Source organism: Megalobrama amblycephala, linkage group LG14 (assembly GCF_018812025.1).
Source record: "Megalobrama amblycephala isolate DHTTF-2021 linkage group LG14, ASM1881202v1, whole genome shotgun sequence".
Taxonomy (NCBI): domain Eukaryota; kingdom Metazoa; phylum Chordata; class Actinopteri; order Cypriniformes; family Xenocyprididae; genus Megalobrama; species Megalobrama amblycephala.
Genome location: NC_063057.1, coordinates 10,324,948 through 10,340,006, shown reverse-complemented (window position 1 = coordinate 10,340,006; position 15,059 = coordinate 10,324,948). Strand labels below are relative to the sequence as shown.

The 15,059-nt window shown below is 36.9% G+C and overlaps 1 protein-coding gene across 1 annotated transcript in view; it reads left to right on the top strand.

The window, feature by feature from the left end:
• The window catches only part of LOC125245636 (antigen WC1.1-like), a 157,024-nt gene that overhangs the window by 2,125 nt on the left and 139,840 nt on the right, over nucleotides 1–15,059 (top strand). The window contains exons 7-27 of the mRNA XM_048156302.1: nucleotides 1,415–1,714; nucleotides 1,826–1,903; nucleotides 2,072–2,386; nucleotides 2,512–2,709; nucleotides 2,808–2,891; nucleotides 3,379–3,438; nucleotides 3,598–3,654; nucleotides 3,790–3,867; nucleotides 3,989–4,051; nucleotides 4,170–4,232; nucleotides 5,517–5,579; nucleotides 5,702–5,748; nucleotides 7,738–7,856; nucleotides 8,457–8,682; nucleotides 10,382–10,514; nucleotides 10,701–11,024; nucleotides 12,260–12,580; nucleotides 12,696–13,010; nucleotides 13,087–13,410; nucleotides 13,487–13,804; nucleotides 14,338–14,640. Of these exons, the coding sequence (XP_048012259.1) occupies nucleotides 1,415–1,714; nucleotides 1,826–1,903; nucleotides 2,072–2,386; nucleotides 2,512–2,709; nucleotides 2,808–2,891; nucleotides 3,379–3,438; nucleotides 3,598–3,654; nucleotides 3,790–3,867; nucleotides 3,989–4,051; nucleotides 4,170–4,232; nucleotides 5,517–5,579; nucleotides 5,702–5,748; nucleotides 7,738–7,856; nucleotides 8,457–8,682; nucleotides 10,382–10,514; nucleotides 10,701–11,024; nucleotides 12,260–12,580; nucleotides 12,696–13,010; nucleotides 13,087–13,410; nucleotides 13,487–13,804; nucleotides 14,338–14,640 (3,789 nt within the window). The remainder of the gene's footprint in view (nucleotides 1–1,414; nucleotides 1,715–1,825; nucleotides 1,904–2,071; nucleotides 2,387–2,511; nucleotides 2,710–2,807; nucleotides 2,892–3,378; nucleotides 3,439–3,597; nucleotides 3,655–3,789; nucleotides 3,868–3,988; nucleotides 4,052–4,169; nucleotides 4,233–5,516; nucleotides 5,580–5,701; nucleotides 5,749–7,737; nucleotides 7,857–8,456; nucleotides 8,683–10,381; nucleotides 10,515–10,700; nucleotides 11,025–12,259; nucleotides 12,581–12,695; nucleotides 13,011–13,086; nucleotides 13,411–13,486; nucleotides 13,805–14,337; nucleotides 14,641–15,059) is intronic.

Genomic DNA, 15,059 nt, shown 5'->3' with positions numbered 1-15,059 from the left:
ATGTATGTGACTGACAATATCCAGTATACTATTATGCACATTAACAGCAGTGTTGGAAACTGAGAATAGGTTCTTATTCAGAAAATATTTTGAAAATATTAGAACCAACCAGTTCTTTCACATATACTTTTTGGTGTGGAGGGAGTACTGTATTAAAATACTATGACAGAGTTTACTGAAGTACTTTCTTATCGGTACAGTAACACAACATTACTGAATACAGGATGAAATTTATAGCGTGACTAATGAAGTCTGATTGCCAAATGAATGACTTTAATGTTTTGGCCCTTTAGTGAATCAAAAGCATACAGCATAACTAGTGTAGTGATTCCTGAACAAAACAGTCAATTCTGTTCAGTGAATCAAAAACATACAGCTTAGAACCAACTGACCGACTGAAAAAGTTACTGACTGGATGCTGCTCGTACAACAAAATGTAGCTTAATATACAGTGCTGTGGCATGTCAGTATTTTCACCCAACAAAAATGGAATTTAAGCCAGTTATTTATACCTTGTGCTGTAGTGTGTCAGTAGGAAATATCAGTTTACTTTTCCATACATTCCTTTTGCCATTAATTGCATTAATCCAGTGAGATTTTTATATGCACAAGGAGTCTGACAACAGCCGGTGCTCCACACGGAGATCTGATCTCACCATTATCGAGTCTGTGATTACTTGAAGAAACAGAAAAGACTGAGACAGACTAAATCCAGAAGAACTGCAGCAACATCTCCAAGACGCTTTAACCCCTGAAACTATGTGCAGGTGTACCTAGGACAAAAGGGGTTTTAAATGGTCACACTAAATATCTATTTGATTTAGTTAATAGAAGTTAATTGATAAATAAAATCTATTTATGACATTACTTTCAAAAGTAAAAATCTCACAGGTTTATTACAATTCAATGCGAAAGGAATGTTTGGAAATGTAAACTGATATTTTCTACTGACACACTACAGCAAAAGATATAAATAACTGGCTCAAAACCATTTTGGGGGGGTTAAAATACTGACATGTCTGAGACTTTTGCACAGTAGTGTACATATTGTGCATTTGGTCAGTAGCATTCTATAAATATTAATCAATTAAATATTTTTTTCCACATTTTTTTGTTCAAAATTGAGTATTACATTAAATTGCATTTAAAAAGACTGAAAAAATTACTAAAAAAAGTCTGTGTAAACACCCTTTGCATGAATTGTTTTACAGTAAATGTTTTAAATATATTTATTAATAAAATTAGATCATCCTTTGGAAATTGATTTGAATTTTGTTTTTCCAGATATTTATTCTGTAAAAGCACTAAAAGAACCATCAATTGATTCAGTCATCAATTTCTTTTATTTCCATCCCAAATGAACTGACTTAAGTCACATGAGAGTTGACATTGATTCTCATCTTTGTCTTTCTAGAGTTTAAAGAGATCAGGTTAACTGAGGGCTGTGAAGGGAATGTGGAGGTTTTCTACAATGGATCCTGGGGAAATGTGTGTCACAATCAGATGAACAGAGACACAGCGAGTCTGATCTGTCAAGAGCTGAACTGTGGAAGATCTGCCAGTGAACCCAGTAATTCAGAGGGACTGAAGTCTCATAATTGGCTTGATAAACTTAATTGTCGACCACATGATTCCACTCTATGGCAGTGTCCATCTTCACCCTGGGGACTGAATGACTGTGATGAAGATGAAGTGGCCAAGATCACCTGCTCAGGTAAGATGATATTTAACTGATTTAGTTTGACATGATCATGTTAGGTTAAATATTATTTATGATGTCTAATATTCTGTTCAGTGAAACAGTTTTGAAACTTTAAAATTTCAGAGAAGGAGAATCATGAATCTCCTCAGAGTCGTCTGACATGTTCTACCTCATCATCTCCACACCAGAGACAGTGTTCAAGTAAGTTTACCATAAGCTTATACTTCCTTATTTTAATTTTTGTTTGTGCACCAAATTATTTTTTATTCCACATTCAAAATTAATCAAAGCTTTAAAGGCCTCCAGTTTCAGTGTGTTTTGTTGTAAATGTGCTGAAGCTGGTCAGTGATGTTGATGTGTGTGATTTAGATCATGTTCCTCTCAGACTGAGTGGAGGGGAGGGCCGGTGCTCTGGGAGGCTGGAGGTGTTTCATAACGCTGAGTGGGGCTCAGTCTGTGATGATCTGTGGGACATCAGCGATGCTCAGGTGGTCTGCAGACAGCTGGGTTGTGGAGCAGCACTGAGGGCTGATGGGAATTCAACCTTTGGTGCTGGTGAAGGTGTTGTGTGGCTGAACAGAGTCGAGTGCAGAGGGAATGAGATTCACCTGTGGGACTGTCCTCTCTCCCTGAAGAACCACACTGACTGCTCTAACAAAGATCACGCTGGACTCACCTGTGCAGGTCACAGCAAAACACTGACCAGTATTAGTAATTTTTACATCATTTTAGTGGTAATAATATTTAGGTATTTAAACCAATCATTTGCTTTTATTTGATTTTTAATGTGTTTGTGTCTTTTTCGACAGATGTGTCAGTGTCCACTACTCCTGCCACAACAACATCATCTTCTCCTGCAGTTTCTCAGACAGTGAGCTCAACATCAGTCTCTCGTCCACAAACTCCTCCGTCTCTCTCTGTGCTTGTGATTGTACTGGGAGTTGTGCTCTTACTGCTCTTAGTGCCACTGCTTATACTGATTCAGCAGAACAGAGTGATGAGGAGAGGTAGGAGAGATCCAGAGACTGTCATATTGTGTCTTATTCAGTGTGTGATCAGTCATGTGTTGTGAACTGACAGCAGGTTTGTCTCTCTACACTCACAGCTCTCTCTAAGAGGAGACACAGGAGCACGACTGAGGCCGTTTATGAGGAGATTCATCACAGACACAATCGCTTCACTCAGAGGGGTGAGACATGAGCCGTGAATCTTATTTAATATGATGAATTAATAAGAGAGTCTGTCAGACACTTGATGTTCATCTATTATTAGTCCTGTTAAACCTCCTGCAGAAAACCACAGAGCTGCAGGTGTGTGTGTGTGTGTGTGTGTTTCTTCCTGTGTGTATTTTAGGAGTAATAAGGAAGGGTTTTTAGGTTTGTACATGTAGGTGCAGGTGTGTGTGTGTGTGTGTGTGTGTGTGTGTGTGTGTGTGTTTGTCTCTTCCTGTGTGTATTTCTGGAAGGCAGTGAGGAATGGGTTCATGTGAGGATACATGTGTGTTTACTAATAGGCCTCTAAAACATGAGATTTCTGCCTCTAATGCTTTTAAAATGTAAGTAATTAATATTTGTGTTGTGTTTCCAGTAACAAAATGCTTTCTGATCCAAAGGAAATGAGGATTCAGTCTGTTTGTAATGATGAACATGTTTCTGACTGTTCTGCTCCTTTAACAGGGAGTCTCATCTCTGAAGAACTGCATTCTGGGTATGAAGATGCTGATGAGCTTCTCTCAGGTTAGAGAGCTGAAGAATATTCAAAACAACACCTAAAATAAATTATTTAATTTACAAACTCTAAAAAATAGATCAAATGTATTTCACATATTTTACCACTAAATGAAATGTGTTTGAATGTTTCAATTGTTCACAATACTAAAACTTTTCTCTAATTAGAAAAAGAGTTCAAGACTGAATATTATGATGATGTCACCAATGGCAGTGGCCTGAAAGGTCAGTAATTGATCACATGATTCATTATCAGATTATTAAAAAAGCTGAATGGTCTCAAGACCTGCAACAGCATATTTTAAATTTTGTCTCCCAAAATATTAAAAACACTCTAAATATAAACATGTTTTGATGCAGAAGAGATGATGAAGGAAATCACACCGGGATACTATGATGATGTCATCACTGATGGACTGAAACCAGATCGTGAGACAGGTGTCACTCTGTTATTATATAATAAGGATGAAATATTTAAAATATATAAAATCTGTGAATGTATAAAAATATGGGGTATATACCTTACATTTTGTATGTGTGTCTCATGTTCAATTTGTAGAAGACACACCTGAGAGTTATGATGATGTCATGACGACTGGACAGAACTTTAATATTAAAAAAGGTGTTTTTACTTTTATTCAAATTTTTTTTGTGTGTTTAACATAATACCTCTGAAATGATGCTCAGTACTGATATGATGATGTATCATTTGTTTTGTTTATATCTTCATGTTTATGTAGTGGACACACCGGAGCATTATGATGATGTCATCATTAATGGACAGAACATTCCAGGTGTAACAGGTGAGTCACACAGAACTGTATTTTATCATCATCCACTAATATTGAACATGTTTCTACCATTAATGAATCATCATGACTTCTTCAGGAGTAAATCTGACTGTTGGAGAGACTTTTGACTGTCAGGATCTGATTTAATTATAATTATATGAGTGAAGCCGGTCAGAGCACAACTTTATATAAGGAAGAGGAGAAGGTCATCAGGTTTAGAGGATGTATTGATCAAAATAAGCCGCAGAGGTACAGGTATTTCACAGGTAGAGATCAGTTACAGGCAGTAGAGGCATTAGTCTGGAGCACAAGAAATACAATAAAGGATAATGAAAATAGTTCGGCATATTTACAATAATAAACGCCCATTGATACATAAAAGACAGTCAAAGTATATTAAATCCTCATCAATAACATTTCTCCATGAAATATACAATCCAAGAGAGGAAAATACGGTATCATGTTGTACATTATAAGCCATAAGCGATCATCTGACATGATAAACATAACTCCATATATGGATATAATCACGGATATAATGGATATAATTAGAGTTCAAAAAGTGATCTCATGTTCGAAAGGGTTTCAAAGTATATTGTGAGATCAGTATTACAAAAGGTAATATATGAGGGTTTATTTTGAGTTATTTTTGTCTTATGAATACAAAACTTTGCCAAAATAATTAAAAGGTTAATTGTGCAATTTTGTTTTTCAGAAAACAAAGTAAAATGTAATAAGGTTCTAAATTAAAAGTTTTGTTCAATTTAAAGTCAATCCAAAAAAATAGAGCAATAAAAAAATATCAAAATTATCAAAATCTTCAATTGATGTATAAATACATTTATCACAGACAGTATGAATATATCTAATGGAAGCATTTACAGGAGAACATCCTATGAATAATTTTTTTCATTATTAGAACATATTTATATGTTAATGTCCAAATGCTGTGACAAGATATACAATAAGGTTTAAGATGTTTTGATTCACATTGAGGATTGGATCCGACATTAAAGGATTTTCTTATAAAATTGTTATTAAAGCGTTTATCAAAAAAGGGAATTCACAGAGTTGAGGATTTTGTAAGGCTGTAGGCTATTATTAATATCTAGATCTGAGAATTTGGTTAAAGTTATTACACCATTGAGGATAGCCTTAATTACTTTAAATTATTTTACATAAAAACTAAATTAAAAATAAAATTAGGGTTTGTGTAGGAAAGAGATCAGCGACATCATCAATGACACAAGTTGTATTAAAATCACAATGTGAGGTTTTATTTCACATGTGTATCAGAGGGAGATCAGGAGGAGTATGATGATGTGAAGAACAGCGATGAAGATGAGAGAAACCTGTTGGGTCGGTTATTGTTACATTTCTATAGCCTATTTCTATTTTTATTTGTTATGTTGCTCATTTAAACTAATTCTTGTGCATTTATAACAATAAAAATATGAATTTGCTTTTGTTTTTAATAACAGACTATGATGATGTGGAGGAGGAGTCAAATAAAGAGGGAGGAGCCATATGACTCACTGACCACACCCACTGCCTCTGATCATCAAATCATATTACAGTTACTGGAGATACTGTTTTTTTGCTACTAAAGATTCAGTGTTTTATGTTTTTATGTTATTTTAAATGTTTTTAAATGAAAGGTTTCATGTTGTGCAAAATTCAGGTTTTAGTATTTGTTTTTATTATTTGAGCCTTTTTTTTCTTTTGATAACATGCTTTTCACCTAATAAAAAAATAACATTCATTCATCATGTCACAAAAATATTTTTTAGATGAGCGATTAGAGGAAAGGAGAAAATTATGCAAAATACTATAAATGTTAAATGATGAAAATAGATTTACCACTTGATATTATAAGTTATCATGTTTCCCCATAAACTTACTACCAGCATTAGTTCTTGTGTATGTCAGCTTGAATTAACTTAAATAGAGCACAATTTAATATTTCATTTACAAGAATGTAATGTTTCTGGGAGAGACAAAGGTATGCAAATGTGTAGACATCTAAAAAAACATTTACCCAAACTGCACAGTTTATTGTGTGATGTTCATTTTACTTTAAAATGCTTTAAACGACTTTAACCAGTTTTTAGTCTGAATAATTTGCGCTGATCTTGAATCTTCTGCAGCAATAGCGCCATCTGCAGGTTGAGGTTTGTTTGACCCTTCTTGGTTTTTCTCTTCAACAGCTGATGTTGTCATTTTCTTTCCTTAGTTAATTATAAGATTCACTGGACATAGATAAAACAGCATTAGAGAATTACATTACGCCTCTAAACAGGGATTATTCACAAGTAACATTTGGGAAATTAAGAAAACAAAGCAGATTATTTCCTCTTAAACATCGGTGTCTTTAGATCAGTGGTTCCCAAACCTGTCCTGGAGGACCCACAGCCCTGCACATTTTCCATGTCTCCCTATTTCTGACACACCCATTTCAGGTCTTGCTGTCTCTACTAATGAGCACATGAGTTGAATCAGGTGTGATATATGAGGGAAACATACAAAATGTGCAGGGTTGGGGGTCCTCCAGGACAGGTTTGGGAACCACTGCTTTAGATGCACTGCTCTATAAATTCACTCTCTTCATGTTTCATACAGCAGTGTTTCTCGACCTTTATTCAGTCACGACACCCCTTGAAAATGTTCAGTAATGTGTGGCCCCTACACTAGTGTTGTCACGATACTGGAGTTTCTACCTTGTAAAGTATCGATATTCAATATTATTTTCGATATCATATGAACCGCCGTATATTAATATTATCTTTATGTCTGTCTAAAACTGATTGAATTCTCACTATAGGCCTGTTTCACAGAATGTGAGTGAAATTGTTTGGATGAGGGGAATCAAGTATTTAATATTTTTATTTAAAATGATCTTTTACATGATTGACAGACAGATAAAGGTTGACACATCCTGCTATTATTTACCTCCTGAATGTTTAACAATAAATAAGAGTTGAATGCTAGAGCTCTGTGTAATTTGTGACTAACTGAATTCATGATGAAATACTGAAGACTCAAACTAAACTTACATGCGAACTATGAAATTATCACAGAGAGAAATTATGATAATTAAAATACAGAATTACAGCTCTTACCTGAACAATAAAATATTTTACTCTTCCAGGTCTGTTCTTACAATAAATAAATAAATATATTTTTAAAAGTTTATATAAACGTTTTTAATTAAATCCAGTAAACGAGTGAAGTTTAAACTGTTACTCTGGTTTAAATGCTCTGCTGTTGGGATGGTTGTTGTTGCAGCACGGACTGTATTCAGTGTGACACCAGTCGTCAAATGTTTATATCTGATAGTACAGGACGGGTTTGTTGTGTTTAATAAAGTTAAATGTACGCAACTAGATTGGCGTTAACCGTCTATTCTATTTATAATAATAGAGGATAGAGCGAAACATGGTGGCAAACTCAACTAATCTGGCGAAATCATGGAAATTGTGTAAAGAAGAGTTCACGCTGTATATGAATCTTACTTTAGCGGACGCTGGAGAAGCTGAAAGTTTTGAGAGCTGTGCGAGACGCTGATCCCAACCTCGACACCATATTAACAAGTGCACTGGATGACCACTGCAGTCCAAAAGTGAGCGAGACAGAAAGGTACCGTTTTTTTTCAGAAATCAGCTCTGATGACAACATTGACAAAATATGAAGCTGACTTAAGATTGATCTCCAGATCAAAGACTCTCTGATCCGCGATAGAACTGTTTTCGGCATATCCAGCTCTGTTTTGAGAGAGAGACTATTAAGGGAGCAGGATTTGACTTTGGGAAAATGTGTGCAAATCTGCAGGACAACAGAGCGATTGAAGGACGAGTGACAGAGGACGTGCACGCTGAGAGAAAAGATAAAAGAGCTGTAAACTGCAAGAGAAGGATCCCTGTGGCGATGATGGCGCCACTTAAAGCAGAGCTGAATGATCTTCAATGAAGAGAGATCATCACTCCAGTAGCCTGAAGCACAGAGTGGATTAACAGTCTTGATATTGTCATCAGGAAACCTCAGGATATGCATAGATCCAAGACCACTCAACAGAGCTCTGAGAAGATGACACTTTCCTCTGCTGACAATAGAGGAAATACTACCAGATTTGTCAAGGGCAAAAGTTTTCACTGTGTGTGACATCAAAAATGGATTTTGGCATGTGACCCTGGAAGAGGAATCGAGTTACATGACCACATTTGCAACACTGTATGGCAGATACAGATGGCTGAGGATGCCGATGGGCATCAGCCCCGCTCCAGAGGTGTTTCAAAGAAAACTCAGTCAAGCTCTGGAAGGATTGAGAGGTTTATATGTCATAACTGATGACATCCTCATCACAGGAGATGGTGAGATATTAGAATTAGCAAACCAAGACCATGACGACAATCTGAGAGCACTGATGAATAGATGCAGAGAAAAGAGCATCAAAGCATTGTCTTTGGTATGGAAAAATATAGGTGCAAAGTATCTGTACACTCTGACCATAAGCCACTGGAAAACAGTAAGAAAACCCCTGCTGAACCCATAACACCTGCAAAGAATGTTACTTAGACTACAGAGATATGACAGTGAAGTCAGTTACATTCCAGGGAAGGACATGTTGCTGTCTGACACACTGAGCTGCTCATACTAACCTGAACATGCATCAGAGAGTTCAGTAGAAATGGAGATTGAAAGCATAAACACTGTCCAGCATGTACATATAGCAGAAGAAAGACTCCAGGTCATCAGAGAAGAAACAAGTAAAGACAGAAAATTGAAAAATCAAAGCAAGTCCAGCACAACGATTGTTCAGTAGGAGAACCAGATCTCTGATGCTCATGACAACTTGCGGGGGGGGGGTTGCAACACTTTGTTATAACAGTTTATTCATTGAAGAGAATATGTATTAGAATGCATTAAGGAGAAATTACAAATACCGTCTTACTGAAATTGCAATGCTAATACAATAAGAATTTTATCTTGTGTAATTTTCAGTCAATACAAAGTATATGTGAATATATACATGCTGTTCTGAGTTACATTCCATGAAGTTCTGTTCATTGGTGAAACTTTTTTATGCTGAAAATATATTTTACTAATACGAGGAACAAACCTGCATCTATAATGAGATTTTTTATTATGTAATACTAAATGTTTCTAATAGAATGAAGCATCAAACTCATATGAAAAGGCCAAATATTCAAGAATACAGGGCAAATTGAAAGTTTGTCAGTTAAAAACCTGATAATAAAATCACTCTTGCTAAAGATGACATTCTGTCCCTCTGTGCATAGACTATAGTCTGTTTCAACAGCAGATAAAGTTTAAAATTAATGTGCAGTGAAAATGAGCTCTACATGAAACAAGTTACTTATAAATGTTGCTGTAAGAGAAGAAAAACCATTGATTTCTGTCCTGAAACATGTTCACAGCTCCTTCATGCTCAACACAGGGACAGACCCTTGTAGTCTTCAATAAGAGGTGCTTTACTGCCATCTGCTGGACAAGTACAGCATTGCAGCATTAAACATGTTTATTGATGTTGTTTATTATTCTCTAAGGTTTACTTATTTATGTAGATAATATTTAATTTATTTAATAAAAATTCATCTGAATTGCTTAGCAAAAATACAGTTTATACTATGGTGTAATCAAATTTTATTTTTAGAATAACAGAACAAAGCAGAAAAATAGTCATATTATGCATAATTTATCCCGAAACAGTAAGACTGAAATGTTACACTTTTTTCAAATAATTCATGAAAAAAAAAAACTTCTACTAAGTTACAAGTGTTTGAAGTGATCAGACTTACAGAAACAGTCACCAGTGTTGTATGTTGTGTGTGCAGATCCAGGCTTTGATGCTGAATATAACCTGCAGTGTTTCTCTATCAATCTCTTTAAGTTTAGTGTGACTTTATCTCCACGCTGACATATGACTGACACAAGTCTGTCCTCAGTGAAGTGTCTCTTCACGCTGGAGGAGGAGTCCCGCTCATCAGCGCTCACACTTTATTGATATATATGGAGAAAATAAAAATGCTGCTTTCTGATTTGTCACTGATTGTGTTTGATGATTTCCTCTGTTGTGTCTAATAAGGTAACAGTGAGTGTCATTGGCAGCTGTGAGAGTCTCTCTCTCTTTAGGGGACTGACAGGAGCCAGTTTCTTCAGTGTGTTTGAGGGAGCAGAAGGAGAAACAGTCAAACAAACAGTGTGACGGGCAGAAGAAGATGGAGGGATGTCTGACACTTATATTACTCTCTTCAGTGGTTACTCTTATTACAGCTAGTAAGTACACTCAGGGTCAGATTATTTTGTTTTAAATGATAAAAAATGCTATATTGGATAACTGAATTGAAGTTCATTTTAAATAATTTACATGTGATTATGCAGTTATATGTCACTTTCATAACTTCTGTATGGTTATTATTGTATTGATGTATGCTCATTTATTGATGTTTCTCTCATGGACAGAACGTGTGAATGTGAGGCTTGTGAATGGCGACAGTCGCTGTGCTGGTCGAGTGGAGGTTCTTCATGATGGTCAGTGGGGAACAGTGTGTCATACTAACTGGGATATGACTGATGCTGCAGTGGTGTGTAGAGAGATGGACTGTGGGGAAGCTTTACAAGCACCAGGATATGCTTACTTTGGACGAGGATCAGGAAAAATCTGGATGGATAGAGTGCAGTGTAGAGGATCAGAGTCAACACTGAAGGACTGTGGATCAGGAGGATGGGGTGAACATAGGAGCGTATGTCGTGATCATAAATATGATGCTGGAGTCAAATGTTCACGTAAGCAGTTTCATACACCTCATTGTTGCATCACCACCCTTTGTTCTATTAACACAATATGCAAAATAATAAACAAAATAAAATGTACAATAATTTGATACATTTTGTTTACAAAGCTATGTATAAACAATGGACTATTTAGGGCCCGGGCACCGATGGTGTGAGGACCCTATTGTAATTGCTCAGTCAATACTTCTTCTTCTCTGAAATGAATCACATTTTTGAGGGCCTAAACATGCTCGAAAACTCATGAAACTTTGCACACGTGTCAGAAGAGGTGAAAATTTACATCTGTTATGGGTTTCAGAATTAGGAGTGGCAAAATGGCTCCATAGTGCCACCTACAAAACAATGCATACAATCTCCAATCTTCCCCCAAACTTCACATGTTTTATTAGAGTCCTGAAGACATCTACATGGCAATATTCAGTCACAGGCATAGCGCCACCCGTGGGCAACAGGAAATTACATGTTTTACACTGTGATTAACTCCTCATAGAAATTTAACCAGATAAACACCATATGATATCAGTCTAATCGTAAGGCCTTAGTGATGTTAAATTGTGTTAATGTTAAATGTGTGATAAGAGTCCTGGCCTAAAGACATCTATATGACAATATTCACTTAGTCATAGTGCCACCTGCTGGCAACAGGAAATGGCATGCTCTGCACAGTAATTCACTCCCAGAAACACATTTAAATATGCCATGAATACCAAACATGTTAGAAACACGTTAAATCATGCAGCACTTGGCTAATTGCTAATGTATGCGATTAACGCCATGAAACAGGAAGTTGTTCTAACGCAGGCATACAATGTCCAATCTGCTTCAAACGTCACATGTTTGATTCTTCTGACCTGACCTGAAGACATCAACATGGAAATATTCAGTCACAGTCAAAGCGCCACCTGTTGGAGGCAGGAAGTGTGGCACGTCGAAATGACTGCCATATTTCTCCTGTATTTACTCGCTTACATGCATGTTGCCCTCTGTTCACTGTTTTCCTAAGGCCACATGGTGGCAGTGAGCCCGGGTGAAAGGGCCCTTTCATAGCTTGCAGCTTTATTTGTTAAATTATAATTTGAAATGACCCAGTTTATTATTTTCATTATTAATTAAACTGGATAGGCTTAATTACTACAGTTATTGTTTGTTCGTAACAGTCACAGTAAGGCAGGTTCACTCACTATGATTCTAATTTAAGTGTTTTTATGTGTTATGCAAATAATCAGAAACCATAAACTATGGACGATTTACAAGACTTGCTGATGGACCTCACCTGTGCTCTGGGAGATTAGAGGTTCTTCAGGGGAACACATGGTACACAGTGTGTGCTGCTGCCTTTGACCAGCAGGATGCAGAGGTTGTGTGTAGAGAGCTGGACTGTGGGGCTCCTGTACAGGTGCTGGGAGAAGATGCTTTTGGAAAAGGAGATGCTCAGATGTGGACACAAGAGATTCAGTGCAGAGGAAATGAGTCACTCGTTCGATTGTGTCCAACTTCAAAAGACATTCAGTGCTCTCAAGAAAACATTGTGGGACTGATATGTTCTGGTAAAACTTCAGTATTTATCCTGTCAGTGGAGAAATCTGAACCCAGTTATTAAATACTAAATTGTAATTATTGGATCTGTTTCATTAAGCTTTGACTGTCTTTCTCTTTGTCCAGGTTACACTGACCTCAGGCTGGTCAATGGTCCTGACATCTGTTCTGGTCGAGTTGAGCGTCAGTACTTCAGTAAATGGGGCACAGTGTGTGATGCATGCTGGGATATGAGAGCTGCTAGTGTCCTCTGTAGACAGCTGAATTGTGGGATTGCTGTGTCTGTTGTGGGATCAGACTGGTTTGGAGAGGGAAGTGGAGAAATCTGGGCTGATGTGTTTGATTGTGACGGGAATGAAACAAAACTCTCAGAATGTTCCATCTCTTCATGGAGTCGAGCTGAATGTTCTCATAGACGAGATGTTGGAGTCATCTGCTCTAGTGAGGGGATTTTACTGAAAAAAATGTTATAAATTATCTAGAAATATCTTAATAGAATGTTGCATCTTTCACTCAGATTCCTCTCTGGCTGTTCATGATGGTCTGGTGCGGTTGTCTGGAGAGAGACAGTGTGAGGGGGAGGTGGAAGTTTCCATCCATCAGGTCTGGAGGAGAGTTCTGCTGGACTCCTGGAGTCTCACTGAATCCTCTGTGGTCTGCAGACAGCTGGGCTGTGGCTCTGTGCTGAACTTCTCCGGCTCCTCTTCATCCAGTCCTGAACACAGTCATGAGTGTGTGACGGGCTTCCAGTGCTCTGGGAGTGAAGCTCATCTGGGGAACTGCAGATCTCCACGAACTCTCAAGTGCAGCTCCACACAACAGCTGTCAATCACCTGCCTTGGTGAGAAGAGCAACATCTGGGCAGATTCTTCAGTTGTCAGTGATCACTAATGTGTTTCTCTTTCTCTGAATATCAGGTCGTGGGTCCATCAGGCTGGTGGGTTCTGGGGGAGACTGTGCAGGGAGGCTGGAGGTTTTTCACAGCGGCTCATGGGGGACAGTGTGTAATGACTCCTGGGATATTAAAGATGCCCATGTGGTGTGCAGACAGCTGCAGTGTGGAGTGGCCCTCAGTAACCAGAAGGTACCAGCCTGGTTTGGTCCTGGTTCTGGACCCATATGGCTGGATGAGGTGGAGTGTGAGGGGAATGAGACGTCCCTGTGGAGCTGCTCTTCTCCAGGCTGGGGAAAACATGACTGTCAACACAAGGATGATGTAGGAGTCATGTGCTCAGGTAAATGATAAAGTAATGTAAATGACTTTCAAAGATATAATTTTTGAAAGATATAGTTTTTTACAAAACATCCTATGATAATGTTCAGCTGGTCATTTTTACAAAATAACTCCAGGATGATCAGGAGCTGATGGGTCTTGTATCATCTTAAAGGGGTTTATTTTTCAACAGTGACTATATGACCGTAATGTCAGTGTGATATTCAGCATTGCCATGGATGATGATCATTTTTAAAATATTTTTATTGACCAAATATCAAGTAGAATATTTTATATAATTTATTATGAACCTTATGTAAATATACACTGTGTACATGATATCAGTGTTTGCAGCATACATTAGACTTGTATTAACCAGTTATTTTAGGTGATATTTTTGGTTTAACAAAACATGGATTCCAGTGGTTTTAATACACAACCTTTTCCATATTTTTTTGTATATGTAGCATTTTTGTTTAATACTTTTTTTTATTTTTATTTTTACAATCTTATCAATAATTTAGTTGAAGTTGATTCTCATCCTTTTCTTTCTAGAGTTTAAAGAGATCAGGTTAACTGAGGGCTGTGAAGGGAATCTGGAGGTTTTCTACAATGGATCCTGGGGAAATGTGTGCTGGAACAAGATGGAAACAGACACAGTGAGTCTGATCTGTCAAGAGCTGAACTGTGGAAGATCTGGTGTTTTGTCTGAATCTACAACAAGAGTGAAATCAGCTCCTAACTGGCTGGATGAAGTGAAATGTCGACCACATGATTCAAATCTGTGGCAGTGTCCATCTTCACCCTGGGGTCAGAATAACTGTAATGAAGATGAAGTGGCCAAAATCACCTGCTCAAGTGAGATGATATTTTAATGAGTTTTATTCTAAACTGAGCTGATGGAAAGAGCCTAAAATTTATGAGATTTAAATTGTTTTCACATTGATGATGTTTCACTGAGAGATGTTTTCCGAATCAGATTCAGAAATTGCTTTATTGCCAAGCGTACTTGCACACACAAGTAATTTACCCTGGTATTGAAGCTTCCATTACACATATAAATATAACAAGACACATCATAACATTTAAGAATAAAAAATATAAAATAATATAAAGACACAGATAGGTTTAGTCAAAATAAACATTTATCAATAATGAACATACAGTGGTGTGAATAAGTAATTTTTTATTTTTTTGCATGTTTGTCACACTTTAATGTTTCAGATCATCAAACAAATTTAAATATTAATCAAAAATAACACAAGTAAACACAACAT